The 17080-nt window shown below is 37.6% G+C and overlaps 2 protein-coding genes across 10 annotated transcripts in view; one reads left to right on the top strand and one right to left on the bottom strand.

Moving 5' to 3' along the window:
* GALK2 (galactokinase 2) overlaps positions 1-1875 on the top strand; it is a 48321-nt gene extending 46446 nt beyond the window's left edge. For all 4 annotated transcript variants that reach the window (XM_086849937.1, XM_086849934.1, XM_086849936.1 and 1 more), the window contains one exon: positions 1502-1875. In XM_086849937.1, the coding sequence (XP_086706063.1) occupies positions 1502-1709 (208 nt within the window). In that variant the 3' untranslated portion in view covers positions 1710-1875. The remainder of the gene's footprint in view (positions 1-1501) is intronic.
* LOC147650694 (uncharacterized) overlaps positions 1296-17080 on the bottom strand; it is a 74153-nt gene continuing 58368 nt past the window's right edge. For 4 of the 6 annotated variants that reach the window (XR_015276067.1, XR_015276079.1, XM_086849951.1 and 1 more), the window contains one exon: positions 1296-2106. Coding sequence is in view for 1 of the 6 variants with exons in the window: in XM_086849956.1 (XP_086706082.1) it covers positions 2026-2106 (81 nt within the window). In the remaining 5 variants the exon portion in view is untranslated. The remainder of the gene's footprint in view (positions 2107-17080) is intronic. The other 2 variants (XR_015276068.1, XM_086849956.1) reach the window with 1 other exon arrangement.

Genomic DNA, 17080 nt, shown 5'->3' with positions numbered 1-17080 from the left:
GGGACTGGATTGGATCCTGTTCATTTTAGAAGGTTGCTCCATGGACTAGAAACTACCATTGCATCAGAAAATGAGTGGCTTACAGGAATAACAATAAGTAAAATAAAACACCAACAGGAAATGCAGAATGAACATAAAATGGAGTCAGTTTGAAGGGTGACACCACACAGACACACTGAAGGAAGTGTTTCTGTTCAAGAAGAGATGTGTGTTTAGAATCAAACACATATGCAAGTACTTGCTTGAAATATGACCTAAACCTCTACTAACCCAGCACTACACCAGATTCATTTAACATAAAATGCACACATGAAAAATTACAACAGCTCACTCCAAATGAGCTGTCATTTTCCAATGCTAGTCACATGATGTTGTCTCTAACTGAGGGCTGGTCAGTCTCTCTGTGCATGGCTATTGGAAACACATCAGAAGTATTTGTTAATAAATCAGATTAGATCTCCCACAAGAAAAAGATTTCAGATGAGTTTTCTAAATCTGACTGGTTCTGTTCTCACTAGGTTAGAAAAAGCCCCAAAGTAACTTATTGCATGGTATTTTTCCTATTTTTTCTGAGTCTAAGCAAAGATCAGGAGAACAGGTAAGCACACTATTGAAAACAATTCTAAATTCTAATGAGATGGCATCTGAGTCTTGCAGCATAACAGCATGGGATTTGCTCTAGGACATTTCTAGCAGGCCAGTGTCTTCAGGCTGGGAATGGTTTATATTTTGCATGTCATTTATTTGTCATTGTTCTTTCTGTTCGCACTCTTCATTAAGAGCATTTTTTTCCTTTTGGGACTACATTCATACTTTACCTCTACTGCTGTCAGTCTTAAGTTCATGAGGTTCCTCTGAAGAGAGATCCCCAACTCAGTCCATTCAGCATGAACAGAAGTTTATGTGAGTTTATTTATACAGAGTGCAGTGACTATGACTTCTTTGAGTCTCTGAACTCTCCTTTTCTTGACTGGCACGCTCAGCGGTCCTGCAGAAGCCTGTGAATCTTCAGCATGGTTTAGATCTGTCCTGGAAGAATAGAGCTATTTGTCTTTGCCACATTAGAAAATGGCTTGCATGCCTACATCCTGTGCAATTAGTTTATGAACCCTCTTTTGTTATTTTTGTCATGTATTTCTGTTTTCACTTCTGATGTCTTATGAATGTTGCTAACACAATTCCTTTCTTCTCCTGCTTTCTTCATCTCAGCTGTGCTGTGATCCTAAAAACAGCTGATGCTGGAGCATTACAAAACAGGGGGACTTTTGGAACTGACAGAAATGACTATATTGCAGTTTAAAGAGTCAGCACTTTTATTTAGTCCAAAAGGGTAACTGCAAACTGTTGTACTGTTACATACAAGCAAGTGAACATTAGAAAAGTCAGATTACATGGGAATACTCAAAATACATCTCAGTTTTTCACAAAAAAATTATATATGACAAAGTACCTCTTTTTGGTTTATTTTACAGTATTTTTTTTCCCTGTTATTTTCTTTTAGGCAATTTGGGGCCATTGGGTCACGCCTGACTGGAGCTGGATGGGGTGGCTGTACTGTGTCAATGGTGCCTACTGACAAGCTGAACACTTTCCTAAAAAATGTAAAAAAAGCTTATTACCAAACAGATGGCCAAAGGTTAGCAGTGGAAAATAATAGTCTGTTTGCTACCAAACCTGGAAGAGGAGCTTTGGTTTTTGTTGAGGCCTAAAGAACATAAAAATTTTAAAGAAACTATGTAGAGCATGTAGAACTGGCAGTACTTCCCATGCCACAGTACATGAATGCTTTTTCTGGTTTGTATTGTAATGAGCAGTTGCTATTATCAAAATGTATTTCTGAAGAAGCAATTAAAAGAAAATTCTTTGATTAAAAAAGTCTTTTTTCCCCCATATTAAATATATCTTTCAGTATAAATACTGATTTACTAAAACCTATTGACAGGGAAAACTGAATTTGAAATAAAGATGATGATTTGTTACAGTCTCTTTGACTGTAATAAAAGACCAGGTGTGCCAGGAGCTGCCTCAGTGGAGGGAGGGGACCTCAGAGGAGGGCGGTTCAATGCTTTTTCTCTTCAGGCTGGACATTGTTTTATTTGGAGTGTTCTGAAAAAAAAGGAAGATTAAACTGAAGCATTCAAAAACTTGGAAGGACCTTAATAAACATTTCAAGCTTTCTACTGTCCACAAGTAGGATAATTACTGTTATAATTAATTATAATATTGGAGGAGCACCTGCAGGCCAAGTAAAGCATTAGGAATCCATTGTGTTACATAGGACAGCTTTTCTCCTAGCAATATTTCTTAGGTATCTTTGTGCAGGTATGAAAAAGTTTCAACAAAAATGTATGCTATTCATGAGTTGTAAGATATGACAACCTAAGTGAATGAGCAAACAGTGAAGCAAAGTTGGATTTTGAGTTATCCAAACACCATATTCACATGCTTGAGTGCCAGCTGTGCAGCTACATCATAGAACATTTGCATTTTATGCAAAACTATTATAGAGGACTAAATATGAGCCACTGACCATGTGAAAAAACAATTAAATTTTATAAAGAATTTGAGAGAATTTATTCAGTTGAACTAAGCAAAAGTAAGTTCTAGGTAGGACCAATGGAAAATGTCATTGACATCAGTGACAAATTCTGACCTTGCTATCACTTTCTGCTCCTGCCATCCCCTGTAACTGCTCTGGCAGAACAGACCCACAGTTCATAACCTGCCTCCTCAGCAGGAGAAATGGTTCTGATTGCAGAAAGGGGACTGTAAATCAGGATCCCCCAAAGATGTCCTAACCCTGTTCCCGAGGGGGAAGTCAAGCTCCTGTGGCCTCTCTCTTGCACAAACTTCCACTTCTCTGCTCTCTCCAAAGAAAACCAAAGAGAAGATTTGGTGGTGTCACAGCCCTTACAGCCATAAAAGACAGCAAGAGTTGGCCCTGGGCACGTTTTTGTGATGCTAAGCACAAGTTAATGTCCAGAAGTCTGCATCAAATTAGAGATCGCTCAGATTTTCTGTACATTACCCATGCTACTTCAGGCCAAACCCAAATTCTCAGAGGCTCCTAATTCTGTGGGAAGATTGCCAAATCTGAGCACAGCAGATGAACGACAGCCAATGCAAACTACCAGATCTTTTCAGGAACCTCATAGGGGAATGTCATGGCAATAGTATCAGTAGAGAAGATCTCTTATTTCTGACAATCAGGAAAAGTGGAACAGAGTGCTTGGGTCAAGTAAATCAAGACTGAAGAGTAAAAAGATGGGTTCTGGGCACAAGGAGAGGAGATGAAAATATGATTCAGAGGGAGGACAGTTAAAGGGATACATGTAAGAAGGGGAAAGCAAAGGAGAGGGGAAACAATTCCGAACAATTGGCAGATTACAGAACTGGCTAATCTTAAATGTTCCTTATTCCCATCTTTGAATTTAATATCTTATAACCCATTTGTAATGTACAGTAGATATACTGTGCATTTAAATAAACCTGTAAATATAGGACCTCAAAAAGAAAAAAAAAAGTATCTTCAACAATATTTAAGATAACCACAGATATTTTGAAGAAAATAATGCTCTCCTCCAGCTCAGGGGTTTGGGTACCCAGAGAACAACTGCTCTTACTATTACTGCCTTCTCTGCTTCAGTCTTTAAGTACCTCAGGTGCTTCCTCATCCTTTGTCACTATGTTTCCCCCTGCACCCAATGAAGGTTAGCACAAGCTATGCTTATCCCTGTGTGTAATTTTATCTAAGGCCTGACTGTAATTCATTTAATCACGAGTTTAATCTTAGTGTGCGGTAAATGGGCTCTAAACCTTTCCAAAAGAGACCTGGAATGGAGACACTGTTAGACATCCGGGTGCAGCATCACTGCCTGGTGCCGTGTTAATACTCTGTATTATGGTAATCCCATTGACATGTACATCTTCATCACTGCATTTGCTGACTGTGTCTCTGTACACAGGAACATGCTCATCCTCAGAAATAGCATGAGAGCAATTTTACCATTCACTCGACGGGAGGGGATCACGACCGTGTATTTGACGTGTGCTGTCTTGGACACAGCACACACACACACAGACATATGGCAACCTAATATACAATAATTACTTACATAACATTTTTGGGAATATTGGTTTCTAGTTAATATGATCTGAATGCCAACTTTTATTTTAGCAACTGCTGAGTACTTAGTCAGTATAATCCTTCTGAAATTCCTCTCTGAGTCCATGTGTCTCTTTAATAACATCTTGATAAGTTGGAGCAACTGCTGCACTACAGCTTCAGTCAAGTGAAAGATTTATATTTTCAGCTAACTGCAACACTTACGTGTGTGCTAAATCCCAACCAGATCTAGTTAAAGATGCACACCATTCACAAGAGTATACTAGTGTAAAAAAATATACCTTGAAAATCATAGCTGTTCTGGGCAGGACTGAAGCAGTGCTCCCTGATTCTTGTCTTACAAGGTGCATCAAGAAAAAATGAACTCTATAGAAGAATTTACACTAAAAAGTACCAGTAGTGTGAAAACTGGACTGGTAAGACAATGTCATGAAACCTGTGAATCATGCAGCACATTAAATTAATTTTGACATTGAAGGCTAGGTATTGATAAGAGAGACTAGTTCACAATGCAGAAAGGACTACAGTGGGGAATGTACAATGAACTGCAAATTGCTTCCTGTGATACAGCCCTGTTTGACAGATTTTCCCAGTGCACAGAGAACTGGCAGATGAAGCACTGCCAAGCAATGCTGGCGACACATCTGTCCTCCCTCAGCTCCGCAGTTCAGCCAGCTCTTTCATCAAATGCTCTTCTGAGATTCAATATCTCATAAAATAGAGACAAGAGATTATTTCTGGTACTGATCTTATCTCTTGTACTTTGCCCTGTGCTTTTGGACAAGTGTCACAAGTAATTGAGATTCTCTGAGACATGACAGGCCACAGGCTCCCCTGCCAGCCCTGGGTTTACAGAGACAGCTGTCACTGTGCCCAGAGCAGGCAGTGCCACCTCCCCTGCAGCTGGCCCTGCCCTGGACTGCAGCGCTGCCCTGCCTCAGACAGCAGGACACAGCTGGGGCTGCTGCACTGCCAACCGCTGCTTCTTGAGCACGTGTTTTTCCTCAGGTCACCTATGATAGTTTGACCAGTTAAACCTGTGGCTGAACATTTTCTGGAGCTCCTGAAGCCTCTGTAGGTTTGGTCAATGATTTCAGCATAATGTGGATTTACCCAGCCCATACTCCCTGCAAACAGTTCAAGCAATACAATTACAAGTAGTGAGAGTTTGCACAGAGAGCTAATCTTGTGAGTAATTTAGGGCACTCAGACCAAATTCATCAGAGGTGTCAGACCTAGTAATGGAAAAACTGTAGACAAGTGAAAAACGTTTAAGCTTCAGATAAGAAGACATTAAGGAGCATTCAGAATTAATTATCATTAAAATGCTTGAGATTGATTTCCAATAGCAGTCCTTTGTGTAGAATCAGCAAACTGATGAGGATTCATACAAAAGCACTGGATATTCATTGGATTTAAAGTCTAATGCATTTTGAGAACTGCTATCATCTCCTAAACCATTTTTTGTTGGCCAAAATTACACGTTAATATTAAAAGGAAAAAAAAAATTATCTTCCCATTAAAGCACAACATTTTGCACTTGGCACACAGGGATCAAATAACTCAATAAAGATTAGATGTACTTCAGACTGAAACACAACCAGTGCCCAAGCAGCTGTCTTCTTTCCAGCCAAGCTGTGTGTGATTAGAGGTGGGAATAAAAATATATTCTATCAGCCAATGATCAAGCCAGATGTGTGGGGTTCTTTTTTAAAAATCCAAATTAATTTTTCAAGGGAAAACCTTGAAGCAGGTTTGTATGAAGCTCTTAGAGCAATTCCTCAGGAATATTATTAAATACCTTATTTTTTCCCAAATTCCATATGGTGGAAGGTTTTATTCATGTTGTTCTACATTTTCTGGTTTCTTATCTGTCCCTCATGTGACAAATACATGTATTTATTTTTGTTGGCTGAGCTGTTCTGACATAGAGCAGAATTTTTTAATTGTGTTCTACTGATTGATTATCAACGGAATTAAATTGTTCTGATTAAATGCTGAAGCATTTTCTACTGACTTTCTCCCTGGGAACATTCTTTCTTGTCTCCTTCCTTTTCAGGTTTCTATCTAGAAAATAATTCAGACAAGACCCTGTACTTGACGAAAAAAACCCCTAAAAATCAGAGCACCACTTTTAAACATCTATAGCAGCTTCAAGAATAAGTTTTTTTATGAAGGGCTGAACCTAAGTTTATCTAGGAACATAAAGCTCTAACTTTCATAGCTGAATTTAAAAATCTAACCAAAAACAAGAGCTAAAATCAGAACCAAAAATATCCAGCAAGGATTTACAGAACTTCTGTCAGATTAAGTTAAAACTCCACAGCTGAATCATAAACTTAGTCAGAGCCAAATACTAACTGTGAAGGAAAAATTTGGGGACAAAGGGTTAAAGGTCAAGGAAAAAATACCTATTGGGCTTTTATTCAAGTTAGTTATGGTTAGGCCTTGGCCCTACAAATATATCCAATCAAATTCCTCTGCAATCTTTCCACAGCCAATCTATGTCAGTAGCAGAATAGATGAGGAGCTTTGAATAGCCTTGATTTTAAATATTTTTTTATTTTTTTCATTTCTTTTCAGAAGGCCATTAGAGAGAGTGAATGAGGGCCTGGGCAGCTTTTGTTTCTGAAGATCTATAACCCGATGATGGCCAGCAGGGAGAGAGGGGTCACTGGCTGCAAATGATTTTCAATACTTCCTCTAGAGGGAATAGGATGGTTTCTGGGAGCTGCTTCAGGAGATGGACCTACAGGCCTCTCACTATTGTTACTGAAAACCTTCAAAATTTATTGTCCTGCCTGAAAGTCATAAAATATTTAACTTTCTTGATGATAAGATTGCAGTGGTATGCCTTCCTAAAGCTGATTCTTCATAAAACTAATTAAATGGTTAAACAAATAAATTTTTTTGGACAGAACAACACAAGGGGATTTCAGTCCCTCGCACTGCTCTGAGTGCCCTCCTTTCTCCCTGCCTTAGCTGTGCTCATTCAGCAGGAACAATTGGGTTGGCTGCTCTGGAAGTGAGGACACAGCCATGCCAGGAAATGCACAGCAGCCTCTAGAGCTCAGCTGAGGGGCACAGAGGGGGTTTGCACAGCTCTCCCCCATCCCAAGGAAAATGGCAGTGACTTCACAAGCTCTTTCTGGTGAGCCTAAAGGTTTTGGTTAGCGGAGTTTGAATCTCAACTATCTGCTTTAGCTCCACTAATGAGATTTATTTTATTTCTATGTAGGTGGTCTTTTATTTCTTAAATGCAATTAGCATACAGTTGTTGCCTGATGGTTTTATTTATTTTTGAAAGTGCCGACTACTGGACTTGCTTTCATAGTTCTCGCGTTTCCAGAATTGACTTTTGTGCTCCACAAGCCTATTTTCAGGAAATATTTTGTAAGAGGGATGATATTTTGAACTCTACTTTTAAGGCTGCAAAAGCTTCTGCTTTTTTCGTTCCTTTGTCTGTTCATTAGGGGCCATCTTTAATTCCTAGATGTGTTTTTTGGAGTCAAGTTCGTTCCCTTTGAAACATACCATGAAAACAAAACATAAAAAAAACCTTTCAGACTTTAGGCAAAGTTATATATTTATTTTATGAGATTATATGCTATACAAGGTTTCAGGTGGGACACTGAAATTTACATATTTGTCCCTTTCTAGGTTTTCTCTAAACACTTCCTGACTTGTTCATTATCTGCCTTTTGGTCATTATTGCTCATTACATAAATGCATAAAAAACTATCTGATCTTCTTGGCTTCAGCTGTACAATAAATAGAAGGTTTTAGGCTTTTATTCAAACTATGAAAAATTTCAACATCCCCATTTCTTGAGGACGACATAGATGAGTGCTATGTAGTGTTTCCAACTCCTGAGCTGTATTACAGTCTTGATTTTTGTGATTCATGAATTTATAATTTATACTCTCAAAAAAGAAAATGGAACATTTTTGAAAATCAACATCATGCATATTGCAAACTACAATAAACATGTCAGCAAAAGTGGATATACTAACAGTTTATGGTGGCCAATTTGCTACTTTATTCTTTTTTATAAATGGACAAATTATGACTGCCCATTGTGGTCACATTAAAGGGAGAATGGTGTGGAAATTTCTGTTCTCAATAAACCCATAAAGAAGTGGACAAAACTTATTTTTAGACAGAGTTGTGCTCATAATGTGAATAGTCACCTAAAATCTGCTGAGAAAAACATAATCAGTTTCACAAGAAGTCTAAAATTTTCTTTTTATCCCATTAGTCAGCCTAATAACAAGTTTTACAATTTGTCCTTGTGAAGTTCATAAAAACAATGACAAATATAAAAATGCCACACTGAAAGTTGAAAAAAAATAAATTTTCCACTCTTCTATATGATATTGTGAAATTTGTTGAAGTCAGTGAAGTTTAACTACCATAACACAAACTGACCTCTGAATTCACTGAATAAGGGCTGTCCTGTTGTAACAGAAGCTGCTGAGATTTTACAAGCAAGCTGAGGCGTCCCTATGCTGAATATGCTGAAAACCAGTGGCAAACTGGTTTTCCTTTAATGTGTTGTGTGCAAACTCTTCAATATACAGAAAACCAAAATGCTAAGAATCCCTTGAGAAAAGGTTTCAGAGAAACTCAAGTAAGTGTTCATTAAATCCTCCAAAAATATTGTAATTAAAGAAGTTCTATGTGTGTCAGGGAAAGAATTGAATTAATTAGCAAATCTTTGCTTGTGAAAACTCTTTGTTTTAAGATAAAAAGAACAAAGGGCTTTGATTATCTGTACCACAAAACTGATAAGTCCTTTCTACATTCAGGATACATGCCAGATAGAAATACATCCAATTTCAGAAAATACTCTAAGCTTCCTCAAAATTTATAGATGTTTGGATCCAAAGACTATAATTCAGGGCAATAATAGAACCAAGTCCATATTTAAAGCTAGAATCCAGATATGAGAAGAGTTTCGTTACATTCTGGGAATTTTGATTTATGTTTCTCATTCAGCCTAATTCCCCAAAAATCTAACAGAAATAAAGTAACCAAGCTGAAATGTAGTCTTACTTCAGACATTTTAAATCATATGTTAGGTTAAAGGATAACAAGATGAGGAACCAATCAAACCTTTTTTCTGTATTTTTAAGTTTCTGTCTTTTAGGCAAACCACTTGCTGAGATTGTCTGCATTACTGTGGTCTGTCTCAGTCTAGAAAAGAGAAAACTGTCCCAGCTATTGTGGATCATAGCAGAAAAAGGAAACAAAATAAATGGGTGAGACTTGAGTAATGCATTCTTCTCCTCCCTGCCCCAGCTGGTTTAAACCATCTTGGCAAAAACTTCTGAAGAAAGGTTTTTAAACACAATACAGGTTGGCCAGGGAGTCCCAAAGGATCTCGTTGTTTGTAAACTTGAGTACAATTACTCTTCAAGTCAAGGGATATGACACAGCATTATCAGTATTGTGGGCATGAAGAAAGTAGGAGATACAGGATTTTGACCACTGAATTCTGAGGAGCACAGAGATGAATTCAACTCTTAGCCAATAGAAGAGGGCTGTAAAAATGGGAGAAATGTCAATAAAGGATATTTTCAAACTTAGAAGACTAGCAGAAGGGATGAAGAAATTCTACATTTATATTACAAAATATTTATATTGAGATTTTTTTTTTAAACTAATTGTTTTTTTCACCAAAATGAAGTACTGTATTACTTAATGGTGATATCAGTATAAGAAGGGATCAGAATTTCTGGCAAAGATTGATGTCAATGATCTAATATGTTACAGGAGACCGTTCTCCATTTCAAGCAGAAAACCTGCAGATGATAATAGGCATTGGAACGTAAACACCTGAGACCCTGAGTTATTTAAAAAATTAATGCTGACTTTTGTGTACAGCTATTTAAGAAGAATCAAGGTGTGTGATAAAGTTTTATTAAGAATTAAACGTAATGTATCACATTTTAAGCTGCAGTTTACTACAATCAGGCCCTAACCTTAATCTAGTTGATTCTTATCTCCAGCATATGCATTTTCCTTTTGTGAACATTTAAAGCATTAAAATATATTAGAAAGGAAAACTGAAAAAAACCCCATGTAAAACATGTAAAAAATACCCAGCACAAATACTAGTTTATAAAAGGAAAAGTCCAACATAAATACAGCACTGTTCAAAACCTCTGATGGTATCACCTACACAACAAACTTAAAGATGATGTTCCCCTCTGGCTTTTCTGCATAGTTTTTTAAATATATCACACCTAATATTGCTGCAGCTGCCAGATCAGTAGAGAAAAGGAACACTTCATTGCTGAGTTTTAATTCAGTTACATGCATTGTTGTTTTCCCCCCATAATCCTCTGTATTCTGTCAAGCATTTTATAACATAGTTTATAAATATTGACAGAATCACAGTTTTGTTAGCCCGTTACCCATGGTATGATCCTTTTAATATCAGAAATATGTAAACCAAACCTCTGTTATGGCTCTGGTTTCCTTTGGCACAGTATTTATATGTTCACAACATTCACTTATTTCTTCATCTGACATATATTTCCTATCTTTAGGTTGATTTTTGCAAATTGAATCCTCTTCTAACAAAAATATAAAAACCATACACAGCATTTTCTTGGTAATTTAGGATACACATCACCCTTCAGTGAAATGCTAATAAACTAAATCTTCCCTTAGCACATTTTCAACACTTTTTTTCTTCCCAGACAAAATGCTCTGCAAAGAGATTTCTCTACAGATAAAGAATTGATTAATGAAAAATGGTGCTAAGAAAGTTATTTGATCCATTAAACACTAGCAATACAACACAGACTGGTATTAATAATCCTGAATTTCTGTGGTGGTAAAGAGTAGTCTTAGTTATCCAGTCTTACAAGGTGGTGGTGTCTGTCTGTCTGTCCCTACTCCACCTGCCCATGAAGGGAAAAGTAACTGTAAAGTAGAGGTGTGTGCAAAGCCTTCCAGTATCCAAAGGGACTACAGGAGAGCTGGAGATGAACCTTTTAGAAAGACAAAGCAATGGGACAAGGGGTAATGGCTTAAAGCTTAAAACAGAGAGGGAAGGTTTAGATTAGATAACAGGAAGAAATTCTTTCCTGTGTGCTGGTGAGGCACCAGAACAGGCTGCCCAGAGAGGTTGTGGATGTCCCATCCCAGAAGTGTTCAAGGCCAGGCTGGATGGGGCTTTGAGCAGGTGGGAGGTGTCCCTGCCCATGGCACAGGGTTGGAACTGGATGACCTTTCAGGCTGCTTCCAACCCAAAGCATTCTGTGACTGTGATTTTTGCTGTGTTCCATAAACAAACGTGGCACTTTGTGCAGTGCACAGGTCCCTGTGCAAGCTTTATGCTTTAAAGCTTCCCCAGGGATTCTTTTTTACTGTAACAAATTAATAAAATTATTACTGGACACATGGTATGCAAGCACAACATGTTGATAATTTTATGTAGATCTTCAGCAGCCTCTTGTCCATTCAGAAAAGCTGTTAAAGAAAAGCAAAGCTGTTCACTTCTTGAAAGTCCTCAAAAAACAAGCAGGAGTTCTAACTTGCAGTTTTACAGTAAGTTGTCAGACATCCATGAAGACAAAGCCAGATCTTAACTGGGCAAGTACATCTTAGCCACAGGTTATAAAGCAGACACAGATGTACAAAACTATCAAGACAGGAAAACAAAAGTTTGGAAGAACAGTGAGAAAAGCTTTACATTTTTGCATAACAGGAAATCCACTGAACAAAAAAGAATTACAAATAACCACTAACATGTCTCATTTGCCTTAAAGAAATACAAAAGCTCCTAAAATGAAAAATAACATCATTGAAAAAGAACCACAAAATGAAGAATTTTGTTTCAAAAAATGTCTTTGAACACAGCAGCTCAGTGCACAGAGAAGATGATGGAGTTGAAGACAAAGAACTGCTAAAATAGAACTGAAATGAAAGCCAAGATGAAATAACCTCCTCAAGTTCTGATGCTGGCAGACAAACACCATTCAATAAAAGTTTTCCAGCAATGACAATTATCCCATAGGGCTTCAAAACAATTTATATACTCACAAGAAGAATACGTGTGAGAACAATGTTCCAGATTGCTGAAAATTAGCAAGAGGGAGAAGGAGCCACCAAGCCCTTCCAAATCAATTAATTTGAATTCTTAGAAAGATCTTAGAAAAGGCCTGAGTTTCCAGATCTAGCCCAGGACTTTTTGAAACCCATAAGCATAGAAACTCTTCAGCTCTAAAATGTGAGTGTAGGAAAGAAAAGGGATAATGTCCTGACTCAAACCGAATTATAATTTAATCTTTCTCACAATGTGGGGTTTGGAGACACAGTATCTGGAATCTGTATGCTACACAAAAATCTCCCACTACATGCAGAAGTGACATGCACAAAAAAAACAATTCCATGGAAAGGTGCAGCAGCAAGCAGGCAGACAAGGGTCTGAAAGGCTGATCAACAGGAGTAACAAATGTAGTCATAGGTGCAGGGTTTAGCTCAGGAGGAAACACCCTCATACAAAGGGTATGAAACTAAGAAGATGAGGAGCCCCTCTGTACTCTGACAGAGTACTGAGGACAGAAGTTTTACTGCCTATTAAAACCAGGAATGATCTCAAATCCTTGCAGTGCTGTCCTGTTGTGCAGCAGTTTCTCCCTAGGAAGAAGAAAGTGTGCAGAATGGAACAGGATCAGTAACCAACATGAGGCTAAAGGAAAGCTACTGTCATTAAAGAGTGTCGGATGATCTGACAGAAACAAAATAAGAAAAGTTTGAGAAAGAAGATGAACACTTTCTCCTCCTCCCTTGATCTTGAAAGAATCCCAGTTTACCAGGCTGAGAGAGACAAACAAAGGCAGCATCCAGCCCAGTTTGCCACTCTAGTGAGAAGTGCAGTGGAAAAGTCACATCTCAGAGCATGGCTGAGCCCTGTAGCCTGACAAGTCAGTAACAAGGTCTTTGTTGACCTGGGTACAGTTTGGATCACTGAATATCTGTCAGAGAGAGGAAGGAGTGCAATATCACCACTATTATCTGTTTTTTTCTTTACTGTAACCACCAAGCTCAGTGGTGCTACCATCAAAGCATCCTCAGAGGCCACACAAATGCACTCAACGTTTTCCAGATTGTTAGCTCTTTATCTGATAACATGATTCCAATTATGATTATTATGATTAAAATTGGATTTAAAGGACCTACGTGTCTGAAAGCTGGCATTTTTCAAATGACATAATTTGATTTAACTAAATCCCACAAATTTTTCATTTGTTTTATATATGGGCGCTAGATATTCAGATCCTTCAGATATTTAAAACAAGATGGCCAGCATGTCAATGGGACTTATTTTATAACTCCTGTGACCTCACCGAACAATCCTTACGTGCAACACAAAAATAATAGCTCTGAGATTTATTCCTCTTCTTTTTACATTCCTCCACAGCAGACAAGTCCAGAAACCAATACAACAGACGTGTTTAAAAGGGTTAATAAGACTCAATTAAGACTAATTAGGACAAGAAATATCCTGATTTTGATAAGCTTCTCATCAACAGCATTAACATTTGCTTACAGCAATGGACAGTTTAACTAAAGGCACAATATACCCTGAAAAACCTCTTTTTTACTGATAGTAATACTTAGATTAAAATTAGCACAGCATGATTTTTAAATCCCAAATTGAGTCTGCAAAGAAGGCAGTTAAAAAAGGGAGGGTTCTTTTTTTATACTCACAAACTGAACAAACTTGATCTGGAAGTCATTAACAGATAATAAACATAACCTTCCCTCACTCACTCCCAAGATGCCATCTCTACAGTCACTTTTCAGCATATAGTTGTATTTTTACAACTTGTCATCCTACAGAGAAAAGCCTCACAGGATTTCATTTTCTCCAATTTCTCCCTTACTGGTAAGGAATTAGTGCTTTCTTTTCAACAGGACTAATTTCCTAACAAGGAAAAAAAGAAGTGGCATGAAAGGAGAAGAAAAAAATTTGGTTTGCTTAGTAAAAAGGTTATAAAGTACTCTTTAGGATGACAAAAGCCATTCTGAAAAGAAAGTAAAAAATTAAAGGAGGTCAGCTTTAAAGTGAGCTTTGCCTCACACAGACACCTCATTCATGCAGCCCATTATGGAACAGATTCAAGGAGAACCAAAGGCAGCCACTACTTCTCACAAGATCTTTTCTTACAAAGGAAAAAAAAAGTCTGTAAAAGCAATTTTAAGAATTGGAATTTTTAAGCTATTCTTTCACAGGATGTATCTGCACACTTTTAGTGTCCTAAACCAAATGGCTTCTTTTGTAAATGAAATTGTAATCTGGTTTTCTGCATCATCACTGGCCATCGTCTACTATCAGACTAGGCTTGGAGATGCACCTTTTTTCACTTTCCTAATAGAAAAATAATTAATTTGGAAACAGTAGTATTGATAGGCTAATTAAATAGCTTACATAAATAGAATTAAACAAGCATTATGGGTTTTATAGATGAGCGCCTGTTTTACAACATTAAGATCCACAATCTTTTGGTCATCAAAAAAAGCTGAAGAGCTTATCCTCACTATGTAAGGGTAAGGTTTTCTCACCATGTAAGGGACACAAAATTTGATATAATGCAAACATCCCATCACCTGTTTCTCCTATTGGAAATTATTTACATTGCAGCTCCTGTGAGTCTTGGAGAAACACTGATTTGTTAAAGGAGGTAAGAACTAGTGACCCAAAGAATATTAAAGGGAAAGACATTCAGTACTGAAGAGAATAAGTGCAGGATTGGTAAACCACAAAGCATCAAACAAGGGCTGGACATCCAAAAATTCAATGCTCAAGAAGAGACAAATGATAGAAGGATGTTTTGGAACATAACCAGCACATCATTCTGACACAGTTCGAATGCAAAAGAACAACTTTTGATCAGCCATCAGATACCACTCAGTTCCTCTGAATCTTCTCAAACCCTTAAGAAAAACAAGAAGAGAGAAAAAGATGGCTTTCCAAACAAGCCTATGGAGCCAAATCGTGCAGGCTCTGAATAAGAGTGGAACCACGTAATTTAAAAATCAATAAAATTCGTTACTAGTTCCTTCTTACTGAAATGTAGAATCTATAAATTAGTAAGTCTGCTCATCAGCAGATGAAAAGACATTAAAAAAATCAAAATCAAGAAATTGAGAGTTTGTATGACTAACTGTCACCAGACACCTTAATGCTGCATCTACTTTACTCTACTTGAAAATCTGACTTCTCTCAGCAGAACAAAAAAGAAAACATATCTGGATTGTTTCCTGTTACAACAGAAGAATACAAGAATAGCTGTACTTGGTCAAACCAAAGGTACACAGAGCGCAAGATCCAATTTCCAGCTCTGACCAACATCGGATGCCTAAGGAAGACTAAGAACATGGCAAGTACATAGTGATATTTCCACAGAATTCTCTCTTGGCCACAAGCATTTTGTGGCTCAGGAACCAGAGGTAGTGACTCTGTTTGACAGCTGTGTACAAGTTTCTTCAAGCTACTTCAGTAATCTTTAGAACTCTATAAAATTTAATATCTACAGTGTCTTTTGGTGCTTAATAATATTACACGAAGACCCATTTTTCTTTTATTTTAGTTTAATCTGATATTCTGGTAGTCTTGCTTGTTTGAAAATTAGGGAATAATCAGAGGATTTCTTGTAACATAAAAAATCTTGCTATAGACAGCTGAAGACTTTTATATATTAAGATGTCTTGGAAACAAAAAACTGTTCTCTCATTATAGGTTCCTTTTCCTGATTCTGCTCATTTAATAGTCCCAAACTAATAGAGAAGAATTTCCATTTTCTGGAGTCAATATTTGTGAGTTCTTATACTACAAAAAAACCCCACATTGAATAGGACTTCTATCAAATACTTTGATGTCAGACTATACTTTTCTGAGAGAGGATTTTACATCTTTTGGCCAGACAAAAATCACCCATTCTACAGACAGGTCAAGCTGGCATTCAATCCACAAATAACCCAATGCCATTAGAATGGTTCTGTGCAAGCCAGCTACTGCAGTTTAATATCTTCTTGCTGCTGCCACTGCTTCCCAGACTTCGGCCTCTACAGACCCAACATCGTTGCTATCAACAGAAGGATTTATTCTCCCTTCATTTACTTTGTTTCTTAGAAGCCAAATTTTACTGTACAACACGTAATAAGTAAAAAACCACCTGGAGTTTGATGATCACCTTGATCCTTGAAAAAAAAATTCTGCCTCTCAGCAGGTATGGGAGATCTTTCAGACCAGGCTGCTTTAGGTATGCTTCATCACAGTGGCACAGCTACTGCACTGCTTTCAATTCCAGAGTGGTTTTAGGAACAGCGTTCTTTAAGTCTGAAGTCTTCAGAGAGCACAGCAGATTATCTGCTGCATATGAGCAAAACATACTCCTTACTTCATGATCCAATGTTTAAGCAGACACTTATTAGTGGCTGTTGGTATTTTCACCACACCAGAAATATTAGCAATAAATAGAGGCAGATCTCAAGTTTGTAGTTGGCTTTCAGTACTTGGAATTGTCTGCTTTCAGTGAACAAGCAATTGGGAATGTGCTTTTAGTATTGTTACTTACATATCACTTTTAGGGTTATCTCACACACACCATTAGGAAATAGCACGGAAACTTGACCTCCAGCTACATTATGACCTAACAAAATATGGCAGTAAGACTAAAAACTTGAAACAAATCTGATGGTATTAACTCAGACAGTGTCTTTCTTGGTATCTTACCTACATCTTATCTCCCCAGTATCCTAATGTGTGGTGGGAAGGAACAAAATGTGTTCCTGTCTGAACGACCTGAAAGCGTCTTGAGTGATATTCAGACTAGATCAGCTGCAGAGAAGACATGCAGGCCACCCAGACAGACCAGATGGGACTGACCTGAAGATTTTGCCTCCTTTGCAGTGCAAGGTAATAATTGGATCAGA

The sequence above is a fragment of the Cyanistes caeruleus genome, chromosome 13, assembly GCF_971803275.1.
Source record: "Cyanistes caeruleus chromosome 13, bCyaCae1.hap1.1, whole genome shotgun sequence".
NCBI classification, from domain to species: Eukaryota; Metazoa; Chordata; class Aves; order Passeriformes; family Paridae; genus Cyanistes; species Cyanistes caeruleus.
Note: the sequence above shows the minus strand (reverse complement) of the source record. Positions and strands in the feature narration are given on the sequence as shown.